Source organism: Panthera tigris, chromosome A2 (genome assembly GCF_018350195.1).
Source record: "Panthera tigris isolate Pti1 chromosome A2, P.tigris_Pti1_mat1.1, whole genome shotgun sequence".
Taxonomy (NCBI): Eukaryota; Metazoa; Chordata; class Mammalia; order Carnivora; family Felidae; genus Panthera; species Panthera tigris.
In genome coordinates, this window is record NC_056661.1 from 74914970 (window position 1) to 74941511 (window position 26542).

Below are 26542 nucleotides of genomic sequence, written 5' to 3' on the forward strand. Positions count from 1 at the left end.
TGATTTGCCAGACACTCTCCTAAGTGTTCCACGTGTATTAAATTATTTAATCCTCACCAACCTGTGAGGTGTGGGCTGATTTCCCTTTTCGCAGACGAGGAAGCTGAGATTCAGCGCAATGAGAACCGGGTCCGGTCACACGGCCAGGAAAAGTGGGCCCGGCCGTGGGCAGCCTAGCTCCTCTGGGTGCTGTAGCCTCTGCCACCGGCCTCCTTTCTGCTGCGCCCAAAGGACACGGACGGCCAGGTGTCCGAGGGACAGACTTCAGTGGGTGCCAGGTATAAACAGAGACCCTCAGCTTCCTCACCAGTGGCCCAGGGCAATAACCTGCTGAAACAATGTGATCCTGTTTGGTGGCCATCAGGTTGGTAAAAACTATGATGTCAGATAATAAGCACAGTATTTAGAGACAAGGTGTATGTGTATTTCCTGGCAGCCGCAACCCCGGGATGACGTTCCCAGGGAAACGCGACTCCCAGCATGCAGAGACCCTGAGGTGTGGGTGCCAGCCTCGCTGGTGACAGCCAGTATGCGCAGCAGGACAAATGACTGTCACTGGCGGTGGAGGGATTCATGCAGTGGCTGCAACCAGCGGCAGAAGGAGCAGCACAGAGGAGCAGTGAGCCTAGTGGACAGACGGATGGACAGACACAGATTGACGGGAATGCAATGCCGTTTATATAGATGTAAATACACATTATTCACAAGCAATTCTCTGTAGTTTTCACAAGTACATAAGACACCAAACATATCAGTCAATCCTCTCATTTGAGGCCGGGGAAACGGGGGTCTTGCAAAGAGGAGCCCCTTACCTGAAACTCCCAAGCACACTGAGTACACAATTGGAAAAACAGCTTTCCTGCCTAGTATTTCCGGTTGTTCCACTCACTAAGCTGAGTATTTGCTGAAGAGACCACTTACCTGGGCTCCACTACGTTGTAGAAGGTGTGGGTCATACCTGAAATGGCCAGCAGGGGGTGCTAGATGTCAGTGTAAGTAACAAGCAAACTACCATAGATTTTATGAAGGAAGCTCCTTCTTGAAAATAGGAAGTAGAACAAGATCACAGATTACATTTGAAGCAACAGCTCATTGAGGACAGAAATTAATCCCTGAATCACAAACATCCAAGCAGGTTTCCTGGGGCACGTGCTTCCTTAACCTGAAGGTCTTGAAGTTAGTTCTTGCTGTGCTCTTAGCTAGACAATCTCAAGTATGTTACTTACTCCCCCTAAGCCTCTGTCTCATCTGCAGAATGGGATGAAGAACCCCTACTTTATGCAAGGAAGGAATCAAGATGTACAATGCTTGACATTTAAAAAAGCGTGGTTGTTATTATTTAATGCACCAATGATTTCTGTTATGACCTTCAGAAAATTAGTCTCCGGGCGCCTGGGTGGCTCAGTCGGTTAAGCGTCCAACTTCGCTCAGGTCATGATCTCACTGTCCGTGAGTTCAAGCCCCACGTCGGGCTCTGTGCTGACTGCTCAGAGCCTGGAGCCTGTTTCAGATTCTGTGTCTCCCTCTCTCTCTGACCCTCCCCCGTTCATGCTCTGTCTCTCTCTGTCTCAAAAATAAATAAACGTTAAAAAAAAAAACTAAAAAAAAAAAATTAGTCTCTAACAAAAGGAAAGGAGGTATTAATTCACAAGTACTAGAAGAATTTCTGTTGTGTTCTGAGGTCTGTTAAATGCACTGTTAAATGCATGACTGCTCTTCAAGAATAACTTATGTTCTGGGGGCGCCTGGGTGGCTCAGTCAGTTAAGTGTCTGACTTTGGCACAGGTCATGATCTCACTGTCGTGAGTTTGAGCCCCGCGTCAGGCTCTGTGCTGACAGCTCAGACCCTGGAGCCTGCTTCAGATTCTCCGTTTCCCTCGTTCTCTTCCCCTCCCCCACTCGTGCTCTGTCTCTCCCTATCAAAAAAATGAATGAACGTTAAAAAAAATTAAAAAAAAATAACTTATGCTCTTTGCTTATTGGCATGTGAGAGTAATTCTTGGGTTCTGCATTCTCTCTGAATTTTTCTTCATGACTCCATAGTCTTTATAATTAAAAGAAATTACATACATATACATGCAGTTGTATGTATAAGAATGGAGGGTGTGACGGGTTTTGGAATTTCTTAGAGTAGGGTTTGAATCAAGACTCCATTACTTATGTAACCTTAAGTAGTGAAACATTTTAAGATTCCAATAGCTGATCTGTCAAATGGGGTTGTTATAACTACCTTGACATGTTATGAGGAATAAATGCTTATAAGAATTACATTGTACTTAATTCAGGCTGATCGTATTTATTTATAAAGCAACCAACTTGGCCCAATCTCTGGCACTGAATTCCCCAATCCATGGGTTATCCTTCTTTGAATAGAGGACATCACATTCTACAAACTAAATTGTTCTCCCAAGAGAGTATTTGGCTGGAGGTTTGGGACAGACTTCATTAAACAGTAAGGCTGGTCATGGCCACAGTTCCTGAGCCTTCAATTTGAGAAGTATTTGAACAAAAATGGTAACATTGAGAGAAACAGACTTTTGAATGCTGGTAATGTGAAATAAAACTTGTTTAAATAAAAGAATAAAAGGCTGTAGATTTTCTCCCCCAAAGTAAGATTTTCCTATCAGTGAAAATTTAGGAAATAGGGAAAGGAGGAAGAAAAATGTCACCCAATTTGTCACCACCCACACTGCTCACCTTCTATATTGAGACTCTTTCCACCTGCCGTTTTGCTGGTCAGATGTCTCCCCCATTGTCACTCTCTGTTCCACTTAACACTGTAGCACAGCTGCCCTAGACACCTGCTGAGGGTCTGAATGATGGGCCTGGAATATTCTTTTAGCAGAGCATCTACTCAACACCTCACCATCTCAGCACAACCTCAAAGGCTGCATTTTGGGACACTTTAGCTTTGAATCCCGGTTATAGCTCAGCGTGTCTGCCCTCCAGTTTTACCAGGAACAGGAGCACGGGAGCTGGGTCTGGTCATGGGTGCTGCAGGACCCAGCCCTCCAGCCCAGCCAAGTCCCCTTAATTGATGTCCTCACTGCCCTCTCCCTCCAGGAGGTCAGGCTATAATTAGCATCACTATTTATCATAACTACACCCAGGAGGCCCTGGTATACCTGGCATAACTGAAAGGGAAGCTTCATTTCAGTCGAAGTCAATGCTCCCTTTATCTCTCAAAATTTCATTTCAGACACATTCCTCAGCTGCCCTTTCAGGAGGCCCTGCCTTTTCCATTTCTGAGGATCTGACCCTGGAACCTCAGGACCTGGTCCCGCCCCCTGGTCCGCACCCCACTTGGGTCAATGCAGACTTCTGCCTTTGGCCACGCACACACACACACACACACACACACACACACACACACTCACACATTCACACATGCCCCTGTCTTCCACAACAATAATATTCCCTATAATTTTGCACTCTGGGGATCCCAGAAATCATCGATGGCACCCAGGCCAGTGTTGAGGTGAAACTCCCGTCCCCACATTTCCTGAGCATTGTCTATGCACCTGGGACAGGCTACACACTTTGCTCACATTTCCTGTTCAGTCTGCCTGCAAACGAACGAGGTCCCTTTTGACAGATGAGGAAAAGGAGGAGAAACAGCTTGCCCACGACTGCACAGCTATCGTGTTACGTGAGGGCATTTACTCTGATGCCACCTCGGGACAATGCTCCAGTGCCAGCTGGGGGGGGGCGGTGCCTTTTAGGCGGGCATTGCTGCTCTGCTTGCCCCCATCGTCCCTGGGCAGGCCATGCCCCCATTGCTCTGTGAGTGCCAAGTGGCCATTTGAGGCTTGGGATTTGTCTCCAGCCAGACCCAGCTGTCATCCCACCTGATTCGCCTTAGGCATGTAGCCTTGGAAGAGATACTGAGCAGAAACCTATTAGTGCTCTGCTCAAGCAAAGTCAATGTCCAATCAAAAATTGCTATTATTAGTGGTGCTCTTACTGCACCAAAGTTCTTCAGTGTTTCTTAGCACCTTGACCACTGGTGGTCCCTCTCCCCCTTGTGGTCAGACCTGTCCCTGCCCTCTGGCTCCTCCCTCCCCCCCCTCCCTCCCGCCTCTCTCTCACCAGTGCCTGCAGGTGCCTCAGGGAAGCAGAGCTCAGACCCTAACCTGCCCTCTGCCACCTATCCAGTCAGTCTCCGTCCAGCAGGTGCAGCTGGGAGGTCACCCTGGGCTTCTCCCCACCAGCAGGGAAGCAGAACCATGCTGGGTAACCTCGCCCTCCTGTGTGCTCTCCTGTTTCCAGGTAGGTCCCGACTCCTTCCCTGGTGTGGGGTGACCCTGGTGCGGGGTGAGCTGAGGCTCCTATCTTTCTCCGTCTCACCACTGTCCCCCTTGCAGGTGGCGTGGCAGCGATCAGTCTGACTCAGCAGGCTGTGGCCGTGGGGCGTGTGGGCAGCTCGACCACCCTGTCCTGCCAAGCCAGCGCCTCCGTCAGCTACATCCACTGGTACCTCCACCAGGAGGGGACTGCCCCCAAGAGGATCCTCATGCTGGACATGTCAAGGTTATATGTGCAGAGGTATGGGGGCTTGAAAGCGGACAAAATCGATGCCAAGAAAGGCAAGGAAAGCAACAGCTGTGAACTGTCAGTGAAGAAGCTGCAGAAGAGCGATGAGGGCGTGTACTACTGTGCTGCCTGGGAAGCTCACAGCCCCGCGCGCTGCTCTGCTCCCTGAGCAAAAAGTCTCGCTCTCCCAGGGTGCTCCAGGCCCGGACCTCCCAGGGTTGTTGGGTCCCTGGGGCTTCCTGGGGTCAACAGTCAGTACCCCTGACACTCACGACCCCTCTGCGGGTCCATTGCGTATAACCCAGAAGGCTAAGGAGCCCCTGGTGGGCAGCGTGCAGAACCAGGGAGCTGTCCAGTCTGGAGGCACTTTTTTTTTTTTTTCTAATGTTTATTCTTGAGAGAAAGAAGGAGAGAGAGGGAGAGACACTGAGCATGATCCGGCGAGGGGCAGAGCAAGAGAGGGGCTCTGTGCTGACAGCAGAGACAGGCGGAGCTCGAACTCACCAACCATGAGATCATGATCTGAGCCAAGTGGGATGCTTAGCAACCTGAGCCACCCAGCCCCCCCCCCCAAGGCACTTTTCTAAAGATCTTCCAAGGAGGTGTTTCTGGAGCATCTGGAGCAGGATCTGAGCTGCTCAAGGCAGCAGCCACAAGCACCAGGCACCAGCCTCATGTGGCTACTGAGCACTAGAAATGTAGCCAGTGCACTAGTCCACGCTGCGATGGGCTGCTTGTGTAGCGTACAAATCATATTGTGGAGAGCATAAAAAAAAAGATGCATATTGAAATAAAACTTTGGGTATATTGCACTAAATAAAAATAGTCTTAAATTGTACTTGTTTCTTTAACTTTTTTTAATGCAGCAGTTTGCAAATTTTTAATTATTGCTTCAAATTGTGTCTCAAATACATTTATTTCTGTTGAATAGAACTGTGGTGGACTGGTGATTTAAGAATCTGACCATCTCCAATGAAGAATGCGGGAATAAAATATCGTGCAAATAATTTCAAGGCCGAGAGACTCTCTGGGGATTCCGCACAAAATGGGTGCAAGTCGAGACTGGAAGGCAGCCCCTGACTCCAGTTTCTAAGTTGCCACCCCGCCCACCGCTGGGTCCTGTGCAGAGAGAGACTCCTTGATCAGAAGCCCAGGAAACAGTGTGGCTGACTTTGCAGCACCCTCACCTGTGCCTGGCGCTCACTCTCCTGTGGGGGAAATGATCCTCAGGGCAGGTGCATGCATCAGCCCTGGACGAGACCCCGGGCCCTCCGCCTTCCCCTTCTCCTTGAAAGTGACTCCATATGGGATTTGGGGACCAGCTTCCCTGGACCTCTGTTCTCTCATCTGTAAAGTGAGGAGGTTTAACTGCTACAATGTGTGACTGATTTTTGTATTAAAGCAAAATTATACCAAAAATATATCATTATGTTCACTAACTTCTAATAAAGCTAGTCAACCTCTTGACCAAAAGAAAAAAAAAAAGAAAAAAGAAAGAAGAGAAATTAAGGAAAAGAAAAGCTATTTACTGATTCTCCAGCCCCAAACAGAAAGGCCCTGCTGTGTGGGGGAAGATAAAGCTCTCTGAGGAGGTCTAGCTGAATTAAATGCATTTTCAATTGAAAATTCCAACTTTATATGACATAATAGCATTGGCAAAAATGATTAATGAAAGGGAAGTCTAAATGATTGGAAGTTAATTGGTTTCTCAGATTTGCTAAATCTTCCTCCATCTCGATTAGCTTCTGTTTTTGTGGATGAAGATTTATATTTAAAACATGCCTCTCTGTGAAGGAGGCCAAACAACATCTGGACCCTCTACTGAAGTCCCGGGTCAAGGTTAAGGCCTCCAGCAAGTGCAGGAAGTGTGTGAGGGGGGGAGGGTTTGAGGGGGCAGAAAGTCACCTTCCCTCCCTCTTGGGGGTGGTCCCCTCATTTGTCCTCCCCATTTCCTAATACCACCGAACCCTCTCGTCTTGCTGCACCTTCTCAGTGCCTGACTCCACAGAGGGGTGACTCTGAGATCTGGTTATTATAGTTTAGTTATAGAGAAGTGAGATAAATATGAAGACACTCTATGAGAAGTGATCCCAAGTCCATGTCAATCTCAGTTTTCCACGTGGATCCATTGTGCTTTTGATGTACAGCCTGAGAGGACAATGGCCTTGTACAGGGAGGAAATACCCACTATGTGGAGGAAGAAACAAGTCTATGTTTGGAGTCATTTCCTCCTCCTGCCCTTCTCCTTTTGGCTAAGGTGAACTTCACCCAGGACACTTTGACCACACATAGTAAAGGCCAACCAGCTCTGCCTTAAAGATTATTCATTACAAGGTTGTTTCAAGGCTGATTCATGAAAATACTAAAAATATCTTATTGGAGTATATAGGACTGAGTATAGTAGGGCCTCTATCTCTGTTGAAGTGAGATTCATATTTTGAATATACTGATGGGCTCACATTACCTCAAGGGTAAAAGACTTTGCATAGATGGCTGCTTGAAAAATCCTGATGATTTGGGCTCAACTCATTTGTTTCATTCCTGAGATGGGTGAGACGCAATGCTTTTGAGTAATAGAAGCAACATTATAATTTCAAATCAGTGCTGAATAAAGTCCAAGAACACCTCAAAAGTCACAATTTTCCTAGTTATAATATCCAGTACCAAATGCTCACACCCACCAGTACTGTGGAAGAGTCATGTCTGTTACCTCAGAGTCATCTCCTAGAAATAACACTTCTAAAGATTTCTAGGTACACCTGGAAATCCATGTTGACTATTTTTTTGGGTGATTTTTATGGTTCACCCCCAGAATGCGTTCAGGGACACAGCCCCGGGTAGAGGAAAGGGCATAACTTAGGAGGGGTCACTGCTAAACATTGGGATCATGATAGTTTTTACGATGTCATTTCTATACCCTGATTTGTCACGTAGCAAACTTGCATTGCTTTTGAATTTTATTTTAAGATGTATTTTTGAAAACAATTCATGTGTTACTTAATATTAAAAATCTTGCATATTACTGAACACGTAGACAGGACATGTGACATCCGATGATTAGAAAGGCCTAAAACGGGCTGTGTCATGATCATTTTTGTCCCCTCTTCTCGAACAACAACTTTTGCCTCTGTTACAAAACAAAATCCGGTTTTCTCTTTGGATCCCCACTGACTCCATCGGCCTACTTAGAGACCAGGTCTGTTCTTGGAGAATCGGAGTAGGTACTTGGGCTGAGTGTGTCTTTTCCCCCGTGGAGGACAGACACCAAGTACTACACACAGGGGCACAAATAGTCTTCTCATTAACGCTGTGTTGTAACTTCTTTGGTTTCCTTATGTCACTTTTGTCTAGATGCAGAGGCAGGAGTGAGATGGTCCCAGCAGAAGCACACACACTGTCGCACACAACCCTGGTTTCCTTCAGCAACGTTCTTGGGCACTTTTATTGCCTGAAACATGATGTCCTAGCCTTCATGGAAGGTTACTAGAAAATTGCCCTCGCGTGTTCTTCATCTGGAGACTGAGAAGAAGATAGCCTTTCAAGTAGGACTCCGTGTGTCTCCACTTTGGGGGTACAGATTTCTCTCCCAGTAACAGGACAAGGGTGGATGTTGTGGGGCACTAAGCATGGATTCTGTGAAACCTGTTTCCTCCCCAAGATCAACACGCCATGTTTTTCTCCCCCTGCTCTGTGCCCCAGTCCCCAGGGATTATGCTAATGGGCATCTTTGCTCTGATATGCATTGACTGTTGGTCAATGGAAGTTGAAGTTCAAAGAAGCATCACCATGTCCCCTGACAGAAGCATTTTTTTCGGGCACTAGGATGGACGTCCAAGCCTTTGGATATAGGGTCCTGGAAGAGAAGAAATAAATGCCTCCTGTGGGTTAATTGGTATAAAAGGGAATGGCCACTTCCACTCGCACCTGTGTTTTCCTGAGCATAACCCTGTGTCTCTGGTGTAGATGGCACTATGTGTTGGCCCCTGCGAAGATGCAGACCCCCTTCAGGGAGGGAACCCTGAGCTCACTCTGCTCCCACCTCCCAGCCTCCTCCTGATGCTTCCACTGACTGCTTCCAAACAACAACCAGAGAATAAGGAAACCCACCCATGTGGTCCATGAGGGTCCACCTCGTAATGCCCAGGGTGAGGTAAAGAGAGGCGGACAGTCCATCTGGACTGGAGCAAAAGAATGAAATCAAGCAGACAGATAAGTGGGTTATATTTGCCTCCAAGTAAATAACACAAGTTGGAGACTCAGGAGAGTTTAGTTCCTTTCATTTCACTTTCTGCAAAACCACCAAGGTCCCATCTCTAACAGAACAGGATGTGCTTTTCTAGTTGATGAACGTAGCAGAGAGGAGCATGTAGATTATTTGTAATGCTGTCGTTCTTCAGTTAGATCAGGGATTCCAGGTATTTGTCGAGTTATGAAGTAAATCGTCATCAGCTAAGTAGAACAAAATTAATAACTTACAGAGATATCTGTGTAGATACATGATTACAGTGCTTTTCGACACAATATTATGATGAATCCAAGTCTGTGTTCCTGACGTCCTTTAACAGAATAAACAATTGTACAGCAGTGAAGCCATCCCAAATCTTATTAAAAGAGACCAGAGAATTGTCTTCCACCTTCACAATGTCAACTACAACCTAGCCTCTCACCTTTGTTATAATTGATCTATCTTTTCTGTCCTTCCTTCCTCTTCTCCCTTGCCACCTTTAGGTCGACATATAATCGTTTCGATCACAAACTGACCCTTCCTATCTACTGCGGTTCTGTTGTCTTTTCTTTTAACTTCTAAATTGAAGTTACAGACTGATTACCAAAATCTGCAGTTATATTCTGAAAGTGGCAGAATTAGCGTTTGTAGCCCACAGGTCAACAGATTTCTTTGATTGCTTTTCTTTGCTTGGCCAAGAAAAAGAATTAGTTTCTTTTTGAAAATTAACAAATATAATGTGATTCTGATAAGATTTTAATGACAGGTATTTTTTGCTGAGAACTCCTATGTGTACTCGTAGGCACAGTATGAAGCACTTTACATACTTGTTATGTGATGCCTCGTTATCAGAGGAGAGAGGAAAGGGAGTCTCATGGTTATCAATGTACCCACACAGATGTCCCTAACCCTGCCCCAGGTGTCTGGGTTGACATAATTTCCTATTGACTTGCATTCCTGTTTGGAGACAGTGTATGTTGAAATGCTGTGATTATCTCAGAGAGAAGTTAGGTGCCCAGAGATTTTCAGTAATTGTGAAAAGCTCAATCTGAAGGCGCTGACAGTGAACAAATTTGAATTCATATCCACGTTGCTCCATTGGCTTCCAGATAAAGTGCTGGATGTTGGGTCTGTCCACGAGTTCTTGTGATCATCATGAACATTCTTCAAATGTACTTCTTTCAGGGAGGGAAGAATTGGTTTTTAGAGAAGATTTTAGAGAAGAAACAGTCTAAGTTGTTTCAATGTATTTTTGGGTCACTTTGAACTCTCTTAGTGCTCTTAACTCTACAAGAACATACTCTGGCATTTGTGAGCAAATATGTGTTGTCCCAGACCTGCTGCCCCGCCCAGCAGGGCCTGGGGAGGACAGTATGAGGGTCACTCATGAAGCCACGGTTAAGGAGTCACAGTGGGCACACATCTGGAAGACTTACTTTTTCAGACAGTTTGTCCCAGAACCCAGTCTGCTAGAAGAGTAAAAAAGGGTAAGAAAAATCACATATCTTCTTTGTTCTGTAAACTTGCTTTAGCAGAAAGTATAATAGGTCAACTACATGGAGAAGACTTAAAACCTCACAGTCAGAATTAAGTAAACAACCAAAATGTGCAATGAGGATGATATTTTGCAAATTTTTAGCTGGTAGAGTTTTCTTCTCAGACGTGCATTATGTCACTGGGAGTCCTTCCTCTGTTTAGGGAAAACCATGAGAATTAGTTCCATGAAAGTGAAGCTGTGCCCAGAGCAAGCTCATTTTTTTCTGTTAAAGAGTTTTTAAAATATTTATTTATTTATTTATTTCTAAGAGAGACAGAGAGAGTGTGTGTGTGTGTGTGCGTGCACGTGTGTGTGTGTGTGTGTGTGTGCGCGAGTGGGGTGGGCAGAGAGAGGGAGACACAGAATCTGATGCAGGCTCCAGGCTCTGAGCTGTCAGCCTGGATCCTGACGCAGGGCTAAAACCCACCAACTGTGCGATCATGACCTGAGCTGAAGTCGAAAGCTTAAGTGACTGAACCACCCAGGCGCCCCCAAGCTCATTTTTTAAAATTAATCATGAGCTAGTGAGCTTGAAAGTCAGAATAAAATGAAAAAAAAAATGGTCGTTTTTTTTCCCCTATATTTCAAGTCTCTCATTTATAGATTTGTGGGTAAGCCTGGCAAACTGGGAACACAGAGTTTCACTAGAAGTTCTAGATGCAGAAAAGTGGGGGTGTTCAGTCGGCCAAGTTCGCATGCAGGTCAGAGAAGGGCTAGCACTTGGCGCTGGGATGTGATGTGATGTGTTGGGGAGACAGTAAGAGAATGTATTTTCTGGTTCCCTGTCTCTGGGGGTCTTATCCAAGGGAGGATAAAAAATTCCACAGAAACCCAAAGCACATGGAGGGAGAACGTGAGAACATCTGGCTGATGTCAAGCTTCTGGAACATGGCCCTGGAGGAACACCACCAACAGTGGAGACATCAGTACAGACCAGCCCAAACCAGCCCTGACTGTCCCCACGGGCTGGGACCCAAACGCTTCTTAGCATCTGTGAAACCCAAACGCTTCTTAGCATCTGTGAGAGGGTCAGGGCGCTGAGAGGACCACAGGAGGCAGCAGCCAGGCTTTGGATGAGAAGTGGCAGGTGGGAACTTTGCATCCCAAGGCGTGCTGTGAGTTGGTAGGGGTGGATTTGGGGCTGGTTACTGCACAGGACAATTCAGAGAAAGAGGCTGAATCCAGAGAGCAGGGCCAAGGGCTGGAAGAGGGCGGCAGGGAGACTGTGAGAACTAACTCTCCTCCCGGGTGCAGTGATGGCATCCTGGGGTGAGCAGGAGGCAGGGAGACAGAAGGATGAGGAACGGGACAAAGGAGACAGAACTAGCCTGAAAGGGGCTGTTCTAAACCAGAGGAAACTGTCTTCAGTTGGTAAGCTTAGTGCCTCCTCCAGCATCAGAAGGAGGAAAAGATGACATGTGTGAGTTCAGCAATGACGACGCTCCCATCCCCTGCCAGAGGTGTACACCAGAGGTGTAGCCTGGGTTTGCTGTAACCACTGCGCCCTGCTCAAGGTGCCTGTGTGAGGGGGGAGGGCGCACCAGTGGGGACCACAATCCATCCCGAGCCCTCCCCGCCCTGTACCTGGAGCAGGGCTGTGTGAGCCTGGAAAAAGTGCCTTTTTCTAATTTTCTGCCTAGCTTGTGCCGTGTTTTAATTAGTAAAAAGGAGGCTTCTGTGCTATGGGAGACCCTGTTCAGGAGGAAGTAACTACATAGAGTGGTGTGGACAAGGTACAGAGTTTTCAAAACAACTTAGTCCATGAAGCTTCCCGAGCTGAAAAAGATAAACTAGCCTCCAAAAAGAATCGTCAAAGAACCAACGAAAATACTATTATTTGAATCTAGGAACCAAATTTTACCCTTCAGAGCCTTGAGAGAAACAGTCATAGGGAATGTAGTAAAACAACAACAACAACAACAACCACAAAAGCCTACATTTGCATAGACCCTGGTAACCCAAGGGGGTGCAGTGAGAGGAGGAAGTGAGCTGGAGCTTCTCCAGAACCTTCTTCTGTGGAGCAGAGATGCCAGCACCCACCCCTAGGGATGGTGTGAGGTTATGAGATTAGAAATCCAAATGCTTAGCGTGCAGCCCTGAGTAATTATCGGTAGTAATTATCAGCATTTCCTTTAATCTCACTTCTGTCTCCATTCCTTAGCAAAAAATATTTGAGATAATTAATTAGAAAAATCTGCCTCAAGGCACTTTTAACAGTTTGTCTCTGCACAAGATATACCTGTGCCTACATCTGTGTCTCTGTATCTTTATTTTCATCTCCGTCTCTGTCTCTGTCTCCGTCTCTGTCTCTGTCCCCGTCTCTGTCTCTGACTCCATCACTATCTACATAGCCAAGTCTCTGTCTTTATCATCTAGGTGTGTTTACACTGACTCCTGCCTACCTATCTGGAAATGGACTGATGGGATGTTGTTGCCACAGCCTGACGAATATTCTCCAGACAGATCAGAAACCTCAGAAATTGCATTGCAAGGTGGCCTAGGTTTGACCCACAATTTCCTTCCCTGACACCAGCCGTCACACACCTTACACTGATCTGAGCTTCTGGCCATCAGGGTTCTCAGGTTCCACCTTGTGCTTTGAGGCAAAGCCTGGGTAGACACATGGCCACTTACCAGCAACCACCTGTCACTTTTCTCTGAGCGAATGAGTTTGTTCCTATATCTGTTCAGATTATGTGAGAACCTTAAGAAATTACTTAATGCCTCCTCTGGATATTTTGAGGAAAAGTCTGTTTTATGTGCTCTCTCTCTCTGTCTCTCTGTCTCCCTGTCTCTGTCTCTCTTTCTGGTTAGTAGCCAACATGACAACCAGAAGTATCTCTATCCACAGGAGGAACAAAGGATAAATACATTTACGTACAGTACTCAGCATGCATCCTCCACCTTAGCCATATCGGTACCAACAAAAATGAACCAGGTTCTGGAGCATCTGATAAAACTTGGCCTCTTGTAACACTGGCTGAGAGGAGTTAGATGAGAACAATAAACTGGCAGCACTGAGACACCCTGTCTCCTCCACTGTGATTCTTTTTACAAAGTCCATAGAACAGAGTAGATGGAGCCACGGACAAATGGGTACCAAGTATGAGAGAAGCCAGGAAGTCGGCCCCAAGCCCTCTCTTCAGTTCTGGTCCTTTTGCACGTGGGCAACCTCAGCCCCCGTCCCAGCCTCAGCCTCAGCCCCGCCCCGTGCTCCCTGACAGGTACCTCAGTTCTAGAATCAAGAGGAAAAGAAGCAGACGGCCACCAGGTGCACCTGCAGGACGGCAGCCTCCTGTGCCAGCTTCCCGTTGCCTCCTGATGACAGCCGCTGTCTGGGATTGTGGAGAACAGCCTAGTGAGTCAGGGACCCTCAGCAATTCGTCCTGAGATTTCCAGGGAGTCTGGGTGACACAGGCTGCATGATGAGGGGACTGGGATGGAGGGAGGGCAGGCGACTGCGGTCCCAGACGGGACTCGAGGGCCGGGTGCTGCACCACACGAAGGCAGACGGAGGCTGGTGCTGCTGGGATACAAGTGCCCGGAGGAACACCCTTGTGTGCGGTTCTGTGACCTCGCCAGGGTCTGCGCGTGCCTGGTGGGTAATGCAGCCTCGGTACCCACTCGCTGAACGGATGTGTGAATAGATGAATCTTAGGGAGCAGTACTGAGCAAGCACATTCAGGGTACTTCCTGTGATGAATCCTCAACCGTGCATTCTAGAGCCTTGAGAGACATACGTACACACAGACACATACATACCTGTGTGCATATACATGTAGGCACATTATTATTACAGAATGGTGTGTAATCTATTATGTTCTCATAAGTGTATATGGAAGAAATAAAGTCTGCCATTTAAGAACATGGGTTCCAGATACAGATCCTCTGCTGTAAATTACTGTTCTGCCACTTACTCACATCAGACCTTTGATCAAATGCCTTGTATGTCAAAAGCCTCCTTTTTCCCATCTGAAAGATTGGAAATAATAATAAATAAATAATAAATAATAAAGAAATAAAGAAATAAAGAAATAAAGCACCCCCTTAGTAAGCTTTGTGAGGATTAAATGAGAGGATTAAATGAGCATATTTGTAGCAAAGTGCCCCTCACATAAGAATAATTCAGTATTGTGAGCAATTTTATGAGAAATAAGAAAATGAAATACCTATTTTTTTCTGAAAGTTTTAAAATAATGAATTAAAAGATAAATTTTGCCTTTGTTTTCTTCCCTGTTTGAAATAATTAATGAAGACAAGACACATTTTCCAGGAATGTATCTGAAGTGGTGATTCATCCCCCTTCTTGGTTCCTGACATCTGAACCCTTCTGCTGTGTCCAAGGAATCCCCACCTTATGTGCCTTGGTGAAACAATGAATGCATTCTCACCATCGGAAGGAGACCTTCCAAATACGGTTTCTCAGTATTCCTTAGGTAAATTCAGCTGAAAGTGTGGGCTCCCCCAATTAGACACACTCCTCACAACTGCCACCCTTTCACACACACGCACACACACTCACAGAGGGACACATGCACACACGAGCACACACAGGCACACGCATGCACACACATGTCCATGCACACACACAGGGTCCGTAAGGAAACGCCCAGCAGTGATGACGGTGCAGGGAACCTCGCTCCAGAATGATCATGGCTGCCTTCTCTTCTCCTTCTCCTTCCCAGGACACACTGTCTTCCTGAGGAAGAATCAGTCCTCTTAGTTGTAGGCCATTGCCTTCTGGTCTACCTCCTCAACATGAAACTGCCTAGTGTTGATCACTTCAGAAATGGCAGTTATTGGAAAGCAGGGAAGATGGGCCAGTTGCCTCAGGAGGAAAATCCAGCCATCCTGGCTTCTTCCTTTCTATTTTTCTCAAGAGGATGCAAGCTGGAGTTCACATCAGCTCCACGTGGTATGTGACAGAGCGACACATAAGTTTTAGGCGGAAATGCTTCAAGTTTTAATGCACACAAACATTTAGAGAAAACCGTATGAAAATCATAAAAGCAAGCAAACACTTAGGTGAAGAAAGGTTGGAGGAAACGAGGAATGTGGAGAAGAAATGCAGAAAACTGAAGTGCTAATAATGTTTGACTAATTTTCCAGGTTCCTACGCAAGAATGGTCACAAAAGCATTTTCACCATGGAAGTTTGGGGCAAATACTCATGGTTGGCCGTATGGAATGTTAAATTTGAAAAACGATAGCAGTACTAATAAGAGCTAATCATTACCAAAACTTTACTAGATTCCAGAACCTGTGTTAGCAGTTAATAGAAAACTGAAATACATTCACCTATTTAATATGCATTGACTTTTGAGATAGGAATTTTTATCACATCTATTTTCAGATGAGGATTTTGAGACAGAAAGAGATTCAGAAATTTGCACCGGTTCAGGAACCTCTGAAGTGACAGAGATAAACGGTTCATAGGTTCAGACACGAAAAGATGCTTCAATGACACGTGGAGTTGCTCAGAATATAAAGTGAACTGAAACCAGCTGAAGAGAAAATGATATTCATATTGCACCTTTAGCTGCTAGATTCATTTACACTCCACGAAAATATTTATGTCCCTTTTTCAGGAAAGAAGAGATCAGAACTTCACACACAACAATGGAAAGAGTGACTGGTCTTGGTAAAACGTTCGTGGGCATTTTTATCTCATCTTTAACCCTTTTTCTCCAAGTTTCTTCAAGGAAGATCTTTCTGTTGGCATATTTGCATTTTCAGTTAATAAAACGTATCCTCTTTCAGAAATACAGTCCCCAGTTGCTAACGGAGCAGGCCTGGTGTTTATGAGAACAGAAGGGATTTCCTTTGATGCGTTCTCTGAGAGGTTTCACACACTTGAACACCTGGAAATCAAAACCTCTTAATTCCCTGAACACTTTTCCTAGTAATTTAGAAAAGTCGTTGGTTGACCACTTGGCCCTGATCTCTTCCTTTTCTTTCTTTCTTTCTTTTTTCTTTCTTTCTTTCTTTCTTTCTTTCTTTCTTTCTTTCTTTCTTTCTTTCTTTCCTTCTTTCCTTCCTTCTTTCTTTCTTTCTCTCTTTCTTTTTTTCATTTGCTTTTCTGGTTTCCTTTTTCTATGAGCACTTTTCTGTGATTATTGCCTCCATGGAAAGCAGACATTTGTGTCAATTAATCTGAGGAAAACGTAGAAAATATGAAATGCCATGAAGCCTATATTCAAGGACTTCCAGGGGAATCCAGAAGATCAATTGCCAGGACAAGGTTCCTACCTGCTGGTCATGCCATGAGGCTCAGGAGAAGGCTGACATTTTTGAGGAAACTCGAACTAGTGTGATAACCTCTAACCAGTGTGATGGATCAAGATATCTACAGAAGGAACTAGGCTCATAGTAACTCCTCCCGGTAAGTAACTTTGTCCTGTTTTGATCCTGTGAATGAAAAACTGATAGAGGTTTTTTAGGAAAGACAATGTAGGATCACCTCAGCACATGGACAGCAGTTTTGGAGCTACGGGTCACTATAGATGGAAACAAAACTACTTTTGTTTTATTTCCAAAGGAATGGGTTTCTTTCCTTCCCTGCTTGCAAGCAGATTGAAAATCTACTTTTACAAAATATACACATAAAAGTACAGATGCAGGCTTGAAATTAAAATATTTGTAAGCCTGTGTCTGTAAACTATTTATGTAAATTATTGGTTCAAGGTGGGGTTTTTTTTTGTGGGTCTTTAAGTGAGAAACACTTTGATTAAGTACCTTTAGTATTAACAGTGCTCCTCTATTAACCTGCAAAACCCACATGATTGCTTTTGATCTCCTCTTCAACAGCAGTGCAAAAATTTAGCTCTTGCAGGAAATGCAGTAAATGACTATAGAACTTCAATAAATCAACATAGTCTTATTACTTTAGCTTCTTAGAGGGTAGGCAGAGATTAGTCAAGATTTGTGCAATTGTAATCATGTGATACTGTGCCAAGATTGCCCAGTGTAATGGAATTTGTGAGCTCGGTAAACTATTTCAGTTCTACAGTCCAAGAAAAGAATCTATCTTCATGGTTCAATATTCTTGTTTGTTCATGTATTGTCTCAGCAAACATTTACTGAAGACAGTGTCTAGGCTGGACGCTAGAGATAAAAGGGGCACAAGACGTAGTCCCAATGCTCCAAAAGCTTGCAGTCTAGTGGACAAATATTCTCGATTGTGACTTCTTGGGCCCCTGTTTTTCAGCATGTGGCCACCGGAGACACAGAATGTCTTAGGTTCATGAGCCCTTTTGCTTTCTTACTTTCTGTAATACTTATTGCTTATAAAATCCATACATTTTGTTTAGTGGAACATTTGATAAGGGGCCCCAAACCATCTGAGTAAAAAGAATAATAATATTAGCTACTATTTACTGAGAGCCATGTACCATGCTGACTAGTTACAGTGCCTTATCTCAGTCTTCAACAGCCCTGCCCAGGAGACCCTCTTATTTTAATATCACTGTTGGGGAAACTGAGGCTTAGAGAAGTTCAGTTATTTTCCTAAATTCACATGGCTAGGTACTATGGCAAAATTTGGGACCCAATAAAGACTTGTTTGTTCCATAGAGCCATTCTATGGTATTAGGAGCATTAAGCTTTATTTTAAATATGAATATTTAATTTTCTATAGCCTAACTTTCAAATCGACTCTTCAGTTGAATGCTTAACTCATAAGCTCATAATTTGTATTATTACTCATAAGATGGGAAAGACAGAACCAAACTGTCCAGGCAGAGAGGGGTCAGTTCATCCATTCTTGACTAAGTTCATATACAATGTGATTTTGCTTGAGAATCATCCTTGTTTAATGCTATCAGGGCCCATTTTTATATACTTATATAAATATTGAAAAAATACAGGCACAATTTGTAAAGAGGTGCAAAGGGAGATTTCTTTTTCTTTTTAAGTTAATTTCTTTATGGGGTGGGGAGGGGCAGAGTGAGAGAGAGGGAGAGAGAGAATCCCAAGCAGGTTCTGAGCTGTCAGCACAGAGCTTGAAGTGGGGCTCCGCTCCTGAACTCTGAGATCATGACCTTCACTGGTATCAAGAGTCTGATACTTACCCACTGAGCCACCCAGGTGCCCCCAAAGGGAGATTTCTGTAAAAGCTTTTCAGACAGTGGGCTGGGTATGGCTGGGCTTACAAAGCATTTGGTGCTGGCACACTGCTCAGGGTCACAGGTAAATATTCTTTCATTCTTCCGTATAACGTAGGGAGGGGAGGCAGGGGATGCAGGGGCTTCAGGCTAGGTGCTGGTGCTGGCTCAGAATTCTCGGATTCACCCCCAGTTTGGTCACAAATGGCAGCGGGATCCTTGGAGAGGTAGGTGACTGTGTCCCAGTCCTTGGGGGTAGTTGCCACCTGAGCTTGCGTGGGCGACATTGACAAGGAGCTAACTTGCTAGAGCAACTGGGGATCCCTGAGGGGTGGGGATGTTAGTTAGGTCCCTCTGGAATTTCTGCGTTGAAAGGTTTGTAAAGAAATTTGTGTAACTTATTCATTTGATCTAGAAGCAACCAATGGAAAAGAATGAACAAAAAATTGCTAAACTTGTCATTTTGTCAGAAGGTGATTCATATCAGGTATGGACACATTTAACTGTGCAAACATATCCATAATGTCATGAGCTGGTTTCTCTGTTTGTTTTTTTCTAAATTCAGACTAGTAAATGTGTTCTTTCTTCATTAGTCTTAGACATGAAATTTTGCCCAGATGAGGGAAAACGCCTCCCAAGGATGTTTCTATACTGCTAGGTGTGGTCACCTACAAGCTTTTAAAGAATTTTCACAATGCTGGTAAAACAATGAAATCATGAAAGTAATGATATATTTTGGTTTCCTTAGTGGTTGTGATCAGAGACACAAATGAATTCATAAGTTGAAAAGCAACCTTCTTGTCCTCTTTTTTTTCCATCTGACTGCAATATAAATTCTAACAGTCTGATTAAATAATGGTGACAGAGATATAATAATTCATGAGGTCCTTAAAGTTTTGTGGGAGAGTGTGATGCAGAGGAAAATATGGGCTTTGATTCTGGATCTATCAACTTCTGAATAATCATCCTTTAGCAAATAAATTTTAATTAGCTGGCCGTTGCTTTCTTAAAATGATAAAAAATAGTACGCGGCCATTGTGGAGAAAAAAGGAAAAGAGAAGAAATAAAAATTGGATAGTGACATTTATTACTGTTAACATTTGCTATATTTCCATCCATTCATTCTGTCAATGTAAAAAAACATCTCGAGTGGTTTGTTTTGAAGACTAAATGAAATTATAGCTACCACATCAGTTGGGACAGGGTCAGTGATTAAAAAAAAAGTCAATACTGGTGTGCCTGTGTGGGTCAGTCAGTTGAGCAGCAGACTTTGGCTCAGGTCATGAGCTCACAGTTTGTGAATTCAAGCCCCGTGTCGGGCTCTGTGCTGACAGCTCAGAGCCCGGAGCCTGCTTTAGATTCTGTGTCTCCCCCTCTCTGCCCCCTCTCCTGCTTGCACTCTGTCTCTCAAAAATAAATAAATTTTTAAAAAAATTTTAAAAATTCAATTGTATAGAATTCAAATTATCACCAGTGGAGGACTTTGTGAATCAGGAGTACAGGAAATGTATCAGTTATGATCTAGTCTACAGGTCATTTTAGAACAATTGGTCAGTATTGGCAGAATACCTTTAATTTCTAAGACTCATTGTTGCATGATTCTAAAAATGCCTAGAATGTAGTAAGCATCACTTCAAATATTGTTAGCCTGAACATAAGGTGATCTCTCACTTTTCAGTGGAAAATGAGATATAAAAAGGACAGGTTTTACAACTTGAATATGTAAAATTATAATAATATCCATATAGAGTTAAATATTCACTTATAATATTTAATGTCTTATTTGGATTATACTGCAGATTAAAAATTATATCATTATAAATACCATTTGAGAATACTGCTTATTTCTGCTCTCACATTTTATTGAAAATTTTAATCAAACTATTCACACGCATCTAAAATGTATACTTTAGAGCAAATTTCTGAGTCATTGCAAGGTCTGAGTGTCTGTTTTGGGATTCCCAGATAATGATATCCCTGAATATTTTATTGGAAGAGACAATTTACCCACTTACAAAATAAAAGCATTCTTTTCATTTATACTGTCTTTCTATGTGTGTGAGACAGAAGCATGAAGTATAGAGTCTTTAGTCCCAAGTCGTATTTACTAAATCCACATTAAACTGCTTATTGTCTTTTACCAGTGCGACTTCCAAAACTAGTCTCATCAAGTTTATTTCAGGTTTGTATCTTGTCCAAGTAGTATTGTTGGATCAAAGTTGAATGGACTAGAAGAGCCTCTTTTAATAAGTGGCCCAGGACTGAAACATAAGACAACCCCTCTTTCGTGAGGGATGATGTTGGGAACGAAAGCTTCACCTTCTTCTCTGGCATTTCAGGGTGGTTGAATTCCACACGTTTTGCGTTTGTATCACAGAGAGGGATTTGGAAACTTCTTCTTTCGTTTTTCATGTGATCTCTGAGTTAGACCTTCTTAAGCTCTGAAGCCCTGAGGCTGAATGCACAAACGATTTCTCATTTATTTATACTGTCTCTTTCCAACGACTATTTGAGAAGGCCTCAAATAAAAGACACAAGTACAGTTAGGCCATGAAATAAAAATAGAAGACCAGACACGAAGGAAAGCAGAATAAAAAGGCCTGGGATGATCTAGCAAGAAATGGGAAAACTTTATGTTCAAAGGTGGGAGAAATTGTGGTGGACACATACTTTGTATTATCTGATAAAATGAAGTATACCAAAACTTCATATGTCTTTGAAATCATAAAATTAGAAAAAACTTTCGACGCATGCGTCCTTTAGGGGGACTATGAAGTGAAATAGCAGGCATTGCCTTCCACATCCATTTTATAAGATGGAAGGAGTGGTTTTTCAACAAAGCCTTTCATGCTACCACGGCATCATTACTATGGGCACAGTGACATTTAATGTCATTCACAGATGGTGACCTTCAGCAGACAAGGTCAGGCAGGTGATAGTCTAGGGATCTAACGTGACAATAGGAGGCTTGGAGGAGCGGGTAACCGACCATTGATGTAGTCATTTGTCTGGAAGGCCCACTGTAGGAGATTCAAGCCAAATTTGGGGCATGATTAGAAGGAAGGCGGTTTGAGGTAGAAATTTCTGGTGAAAGCTTGGAATTTGCTTTGGACCACACAGGTGAAGCAGTTCCATGAACTGACCCCATGTTACTAGGCTTTAGCCAATGTTCCTTTGACTTTCTTAACACTGGAAATGCAGTGGATAAGACAAGTGATTGCCTATTAACTGGTGTGTCAAAGGCACATTCCAGTGATGATGGCTGAGTGAATCGAGACATAGTAGAGCAAAGTGGGGTGCAAACGAAGGAATGAGTCTCCATGCTTGATTTACCTAGATCCAATCATTACCTCGAGTACTGTATTCCCATTAGTAAGAAAGATGTGGTCCCATGCGATTAAAATGTCATGTTGGAGCACACAATTCATCTAAAGAAATTGTTAATAATCATGATAATGATAATAATATACTTTCTCATTTCCATAGCATGTTTGGTGGTGGAAATCTTAGGAGAGATTTTAGTATCAATCCTCACAGCAAAGGTCAGCATAGACAACATTGTGCAAATATTGTAATAGGATCAGACCTTGCGTTCGTGTGGACTTATATAAAGTGTTCGTGTACATTGTGTGTAACTGTCATGAAAGGGTTTGGTCCAAGAATGAAGTAGATCATGACAGATATGCTTTGTGAGTTGACACATTTCCTTTCCTGACGGTGAAAGGGTGTAGTCAGAGAGCCCAGGATTTGCCCCAGGCTGACCTGGAGCCCTATCTCTACCACGTACTGCTTATGTGAATTTGGCGATTATTCTCTGCCCTCAGTTTCCTCATCCATCAGGTGGGATAACAGGAGGCATTCAGCAGGAGTCACATGAGAATTAAATGAGACTGGGGATAAATTACATGGCACATCACGCAAAATATAATAGGTGCTGGTAGAAGTTCCCCCTTTTCACACCTAATGGGAGAATTGTATCCACTATGGCGGGTGGTCTGTAGCCAATCATACTGACAAAGCAGAAATTCTCCAGAGGAGTCAGCTGTACTTGTAACTGCTCCAATGGGAAGTTCCCTTGCTGTCCACTGATAGACAAATAACTTGAATTTAGAGGGATTTGTACCTGTTTACTGGATTTGTCCCTCACTGGGCCACAAAAATGAAATTAAGATTGTATTTTTGTAGTTCTTCTATGTACTTTAAAACTTATTTATCTTAATTTATATTACCTCTAACTTCAACAGGTTTGGGCTTCATGCTTATAATAGTAGAAAAACAAAGGTTGAAAATATAGTTACAATGTACATAGAAACATAGTTATAGATAGACGTAGGGCTTTTAAATGCACTTAGAAATGTCATAAATTTGAAATTCATATTTACATATGAAATAGCTTTAAATAATTATTTAATGAAAGAAATATAGTTGAATAAAATGAGAAATTTGGAGTCAATATGAATATGCAGGTTTGAAATACCACACTTAATTGAAAATGTGGTTGTATTTGGTTAATTTATATAGAATTCATACTGCTTCATATCAATAAAATAGATACAACTCAGACAATTTACACCCAAAATTTTTTTAACTTTGAATGTGCACAAATGCACTGGACAAACTTATTTATTTTGTAAACTGGTTTCTATTTTATGCATCAATAAAATGATTGTGGCCATAAAAAAAAACTGTTAGTAAGCTTAAAAAGAATATTGAAAGAAAAAGCATGTAATATAATTACCCAACATATAGGCACTAATCTTATATAATCAAGTATACTATTTAATGCTCAGTTGAGAAAATTATGGAAGTTCAAGATTCCCTCTATCCGGAAAAGAATGAAACTTCAGGATCTAGCTGAGGAAAAAGGACAGGAGATAAGCATCGTATTTTTCCATCCAGAAATTTTCCATATTCATCTTTGATTTTCAGGTTCTTTACAATGATGAATCAGAAGTAATCCTATAAAAAACCAAGTTCCTAAGATGAAAACTAGATTCTTTAGTGTATTGACTAGAGGCAAAAATGATGTAAATATCATGTACTTTGAAAAATTAGTCTTCTCTAATATAACAAACTTTTAAAATTAAAAACAACATACATGGTTGGAGAAATGTAGACTTACTATTATAATCAATAAAATATATATATTTGCAGCACAAGTAAGATGTACAAGTTTAAAACAACCACATTATGATCTAATTCTATGTATAGCATGAATAAAAAACTCACTGTTTGCTTACTGATTTTGTATAAAAATCAGGAGGTTTGTAGCACTCACAGAAATTTTCAAGAATATTTTTCCTTTTTTTCTCAAGGAAGAAATAAAATTCTTCTTTTCTTCGGAAATTGTCCACAAAACTATTATTCTAACTCCAAACTAGCCCAAAGAGAAAATGTGTTAACGTTTGTGTTTCAGTTGGAAATCAAACTGGAAGGGTTCTAGTCTTTATCATTTCAATGATTAATTAACAATCAATGTATAAGCAAGGAACATTCCAGTCCTCAAGTGACATGCCCTTGACAACTATGATGTTTCATTACATATTTTCACATTATGTGTGCAAGATACTCTGTTAACATTATGCCAGTTACATACAACTTTATTCAGCTGATAAAATCAAAGAAAATTATGGGTACAAACACAAGTTCAGCAGGCTTGTAGGGCAGATCCAAATTTGGGGGAGATGCTAAGCATCAAAGTACGGTGTCTTCTTAGTCACGTGTCAACATCAAATGAATTTCCAATATAAAATGTGCTTTGAGTGAACATTTTCTAAAGCAAAACAAAATTCTGACTAGTGCATTACTTGCACTATAAGGTTCATATAAGAGCATTTCTGAAAATAATCAATAAATTTTAAGTAGCAGTTTTGGAAATATTGCCACATTGCTTCCAAATTCAAGGCACTTGTAGGGGTGCCTGGGTGGCTCAGTGGGTTAAGCACTTGACTTTGGCTCAGGTCATGATCTCACAGTTTGTGGGTTTGAGCCCTGCGATTTGTCTGTGCTGACAGCTCAGAGCTTGGAGCCTGTTTCAGATTCTGTGTCTCCCTCTCTCTCTGCTCCTCCCCTGCTCGTGCTCTGTCTCTCTCTGTCTCAAAAATAAATAATCATTTAAAAAAATTTAAATTCAAGCAATGTAAATATTTTGGAGGTGCAGCTTTAAACGTTGTCCTACTCAAAATCCTGGCATAGTTTAGATGTGAGAGTGAGATGTTCTATAAAATCAGAAATCAAGCAGAAGGACTCCAGCATCAGAAGTGGGCATGGGATTCTTATTTGAAGCTAAATGGTCAACTTGATACATTGTCAAGTATGGGTGGAAATAGATTCCTTTTCCAACAAGTGACCATGTATTGTCTCAAAAAATTCCACATTTTAACCCATGTGGTGACCTTAATAGCTGTGACTTTGGGCAACTTACATAACCTCTTGAACCCCTTTTCCCATGGAAAGTAACAAAAGAAGCAACTCAGAACCCACTGTGGTTTAAAGGTCATGGTAAGCACTAACTCTATGGCAACTTTTCCTTCCTTTTAACTATGTGCTAGGTGGTTCCAACCACACAAAGTTTCCATTTCCCTAATAACGTTTTCGTTGCTATTCTATTTTCTCCCACAGATAAAAATCCTGATGAAGACACTTCCCCCAAGCCCACAATTTTTCTTCCTTCAATTGCTGAAGTACAACTCCATAAGGCTGGAACATATCTTTCTCTTCTTGAGGATTTTTTCCCTGATGTTATCGAGATAGATTGGAAAGAACAGGATGGCAAAATAAGTCTGACGTCCCAGCAGGGAAACACCATGAAGACTAAGGACACATACATGAAATACACCTGGCTGAGCGTGAGTGAAGAGTCAATGGGCAAAGAACACAAATGTATCGTTAAACAGGAGAAGAATAAAAGAAGGTTTGAACAAGAGATTCTGTTTCCTTCAATAAACAAAGGTATGGACATGTACACATGAATATAACCTCCCTGAATCCTTTGTTTCAAAGGGAATACCACACCTTACCTGTCAAGAATTAATGGAAAACAGGGAAAAAGAAATCTTTTCTGAAAGTTTTACTTTTTTCCTTTTTTTTTTAAGAAAACCAAACTTAATGTTTATTTATTTTTGAGAGAGAGAGAGCCCGAGACTGAGGGGCGGGGAGGGGCAGAGAGTGAGGGAGACACAGAAATTTGAAGAGGCTCCAGGCTCTGAGATGTCAGCACAGAGCCCAACGTGGGGCTCGAACTCATGAACCGTGAGATCATGACCTGAGCTGAAGTCGGACACTCAACCGACGGAGCCACCCAGGTGCCCCTAAATGTTTTACTTTTAATGGTAGCATAAAAGTCCAAATATTTCCCCACAGAGTTAAATATGATGGGCTTTGGAAGATATAAAGAAAAAGAAAAAGAAAAACTCACTTAGCCTTTGCTGCCTCAGTTTCATCATCCAAAATATGAAGGTCACAGTGACGTTTTTTAGCACCACTGTATGGATTAAATGAGAGAATACATATGAAAACACCTAGCAACCTTGCATACAATAAGTGCTCAAAAAGAGAGTGTGTTTTTGATGATCTTATTGATATGGAAATAAGAAAAATTTCACATCTTTAGGGAAGTTCTATTCAACAGTCAAACTTCCTCTCACCTCAATCTGGTCTACTCAAAGTATCACCCTTAAACAGTTACAGGTGACAAAATGCTGCTCCTTTGATAGAGCTAGACTGTAGTTCAAGTAAAAACGGTGATTTGGCTGCTGAGTTTTTATTATGGTCTTGGGTGTTCCAGATTTGAATTTTATATAAGACTGTAAGGTGAAATTTGGTAACTGGAGAGGGGTGAGGTTACGTGTACAAACATTCTCCCATTGTCCACAATGGATGTATTTCTACCCCTGGGAAATGCTGCCCAGCAAACACTTCCTGCCGTCCGAGCGTGCGCCAGGCCTGGGAGGGAGGCGGGACGGACCACTGTCCCCAGGAGGATCACTACAGTAGGGCGAATACACTTTGCCTAATCACCCAGGGTCCCTGGTGATTCAGACATGGTGTCCTGAAGGAGCCCCATTGTGCAGAGGCTGGTCATATTTGACAATGGGGGCAGAGCTGAATGTGCCCTGGCTCGGCTGTGAGCCAGGAACTCTCTAGA

General features: G+C 42.8%; 1 gene segment (V, D, J or C); it reads left to right on the forward strand.

Annotated features, from left to right (window-relative positions):
- The first annotated feature begins 3775 nt into the window (after positions 1-3775).
- The window catches only part of LOC102963058, a 32146-nt gene continuing 9379 nt past the window's right edge, over positions 3776-26542 (forward strand). Inside the window, 4 exon segments of the C gene segment in view lie at positions 3776-4269; positions 4365-4669; positions 18424-18481; positions 25018-25347. Of these exon segments, the coding sequence occupies positions 4227-4269; positions 4365-4669; positions 18424-18481; positions 25018-25347 (736 nt within the window).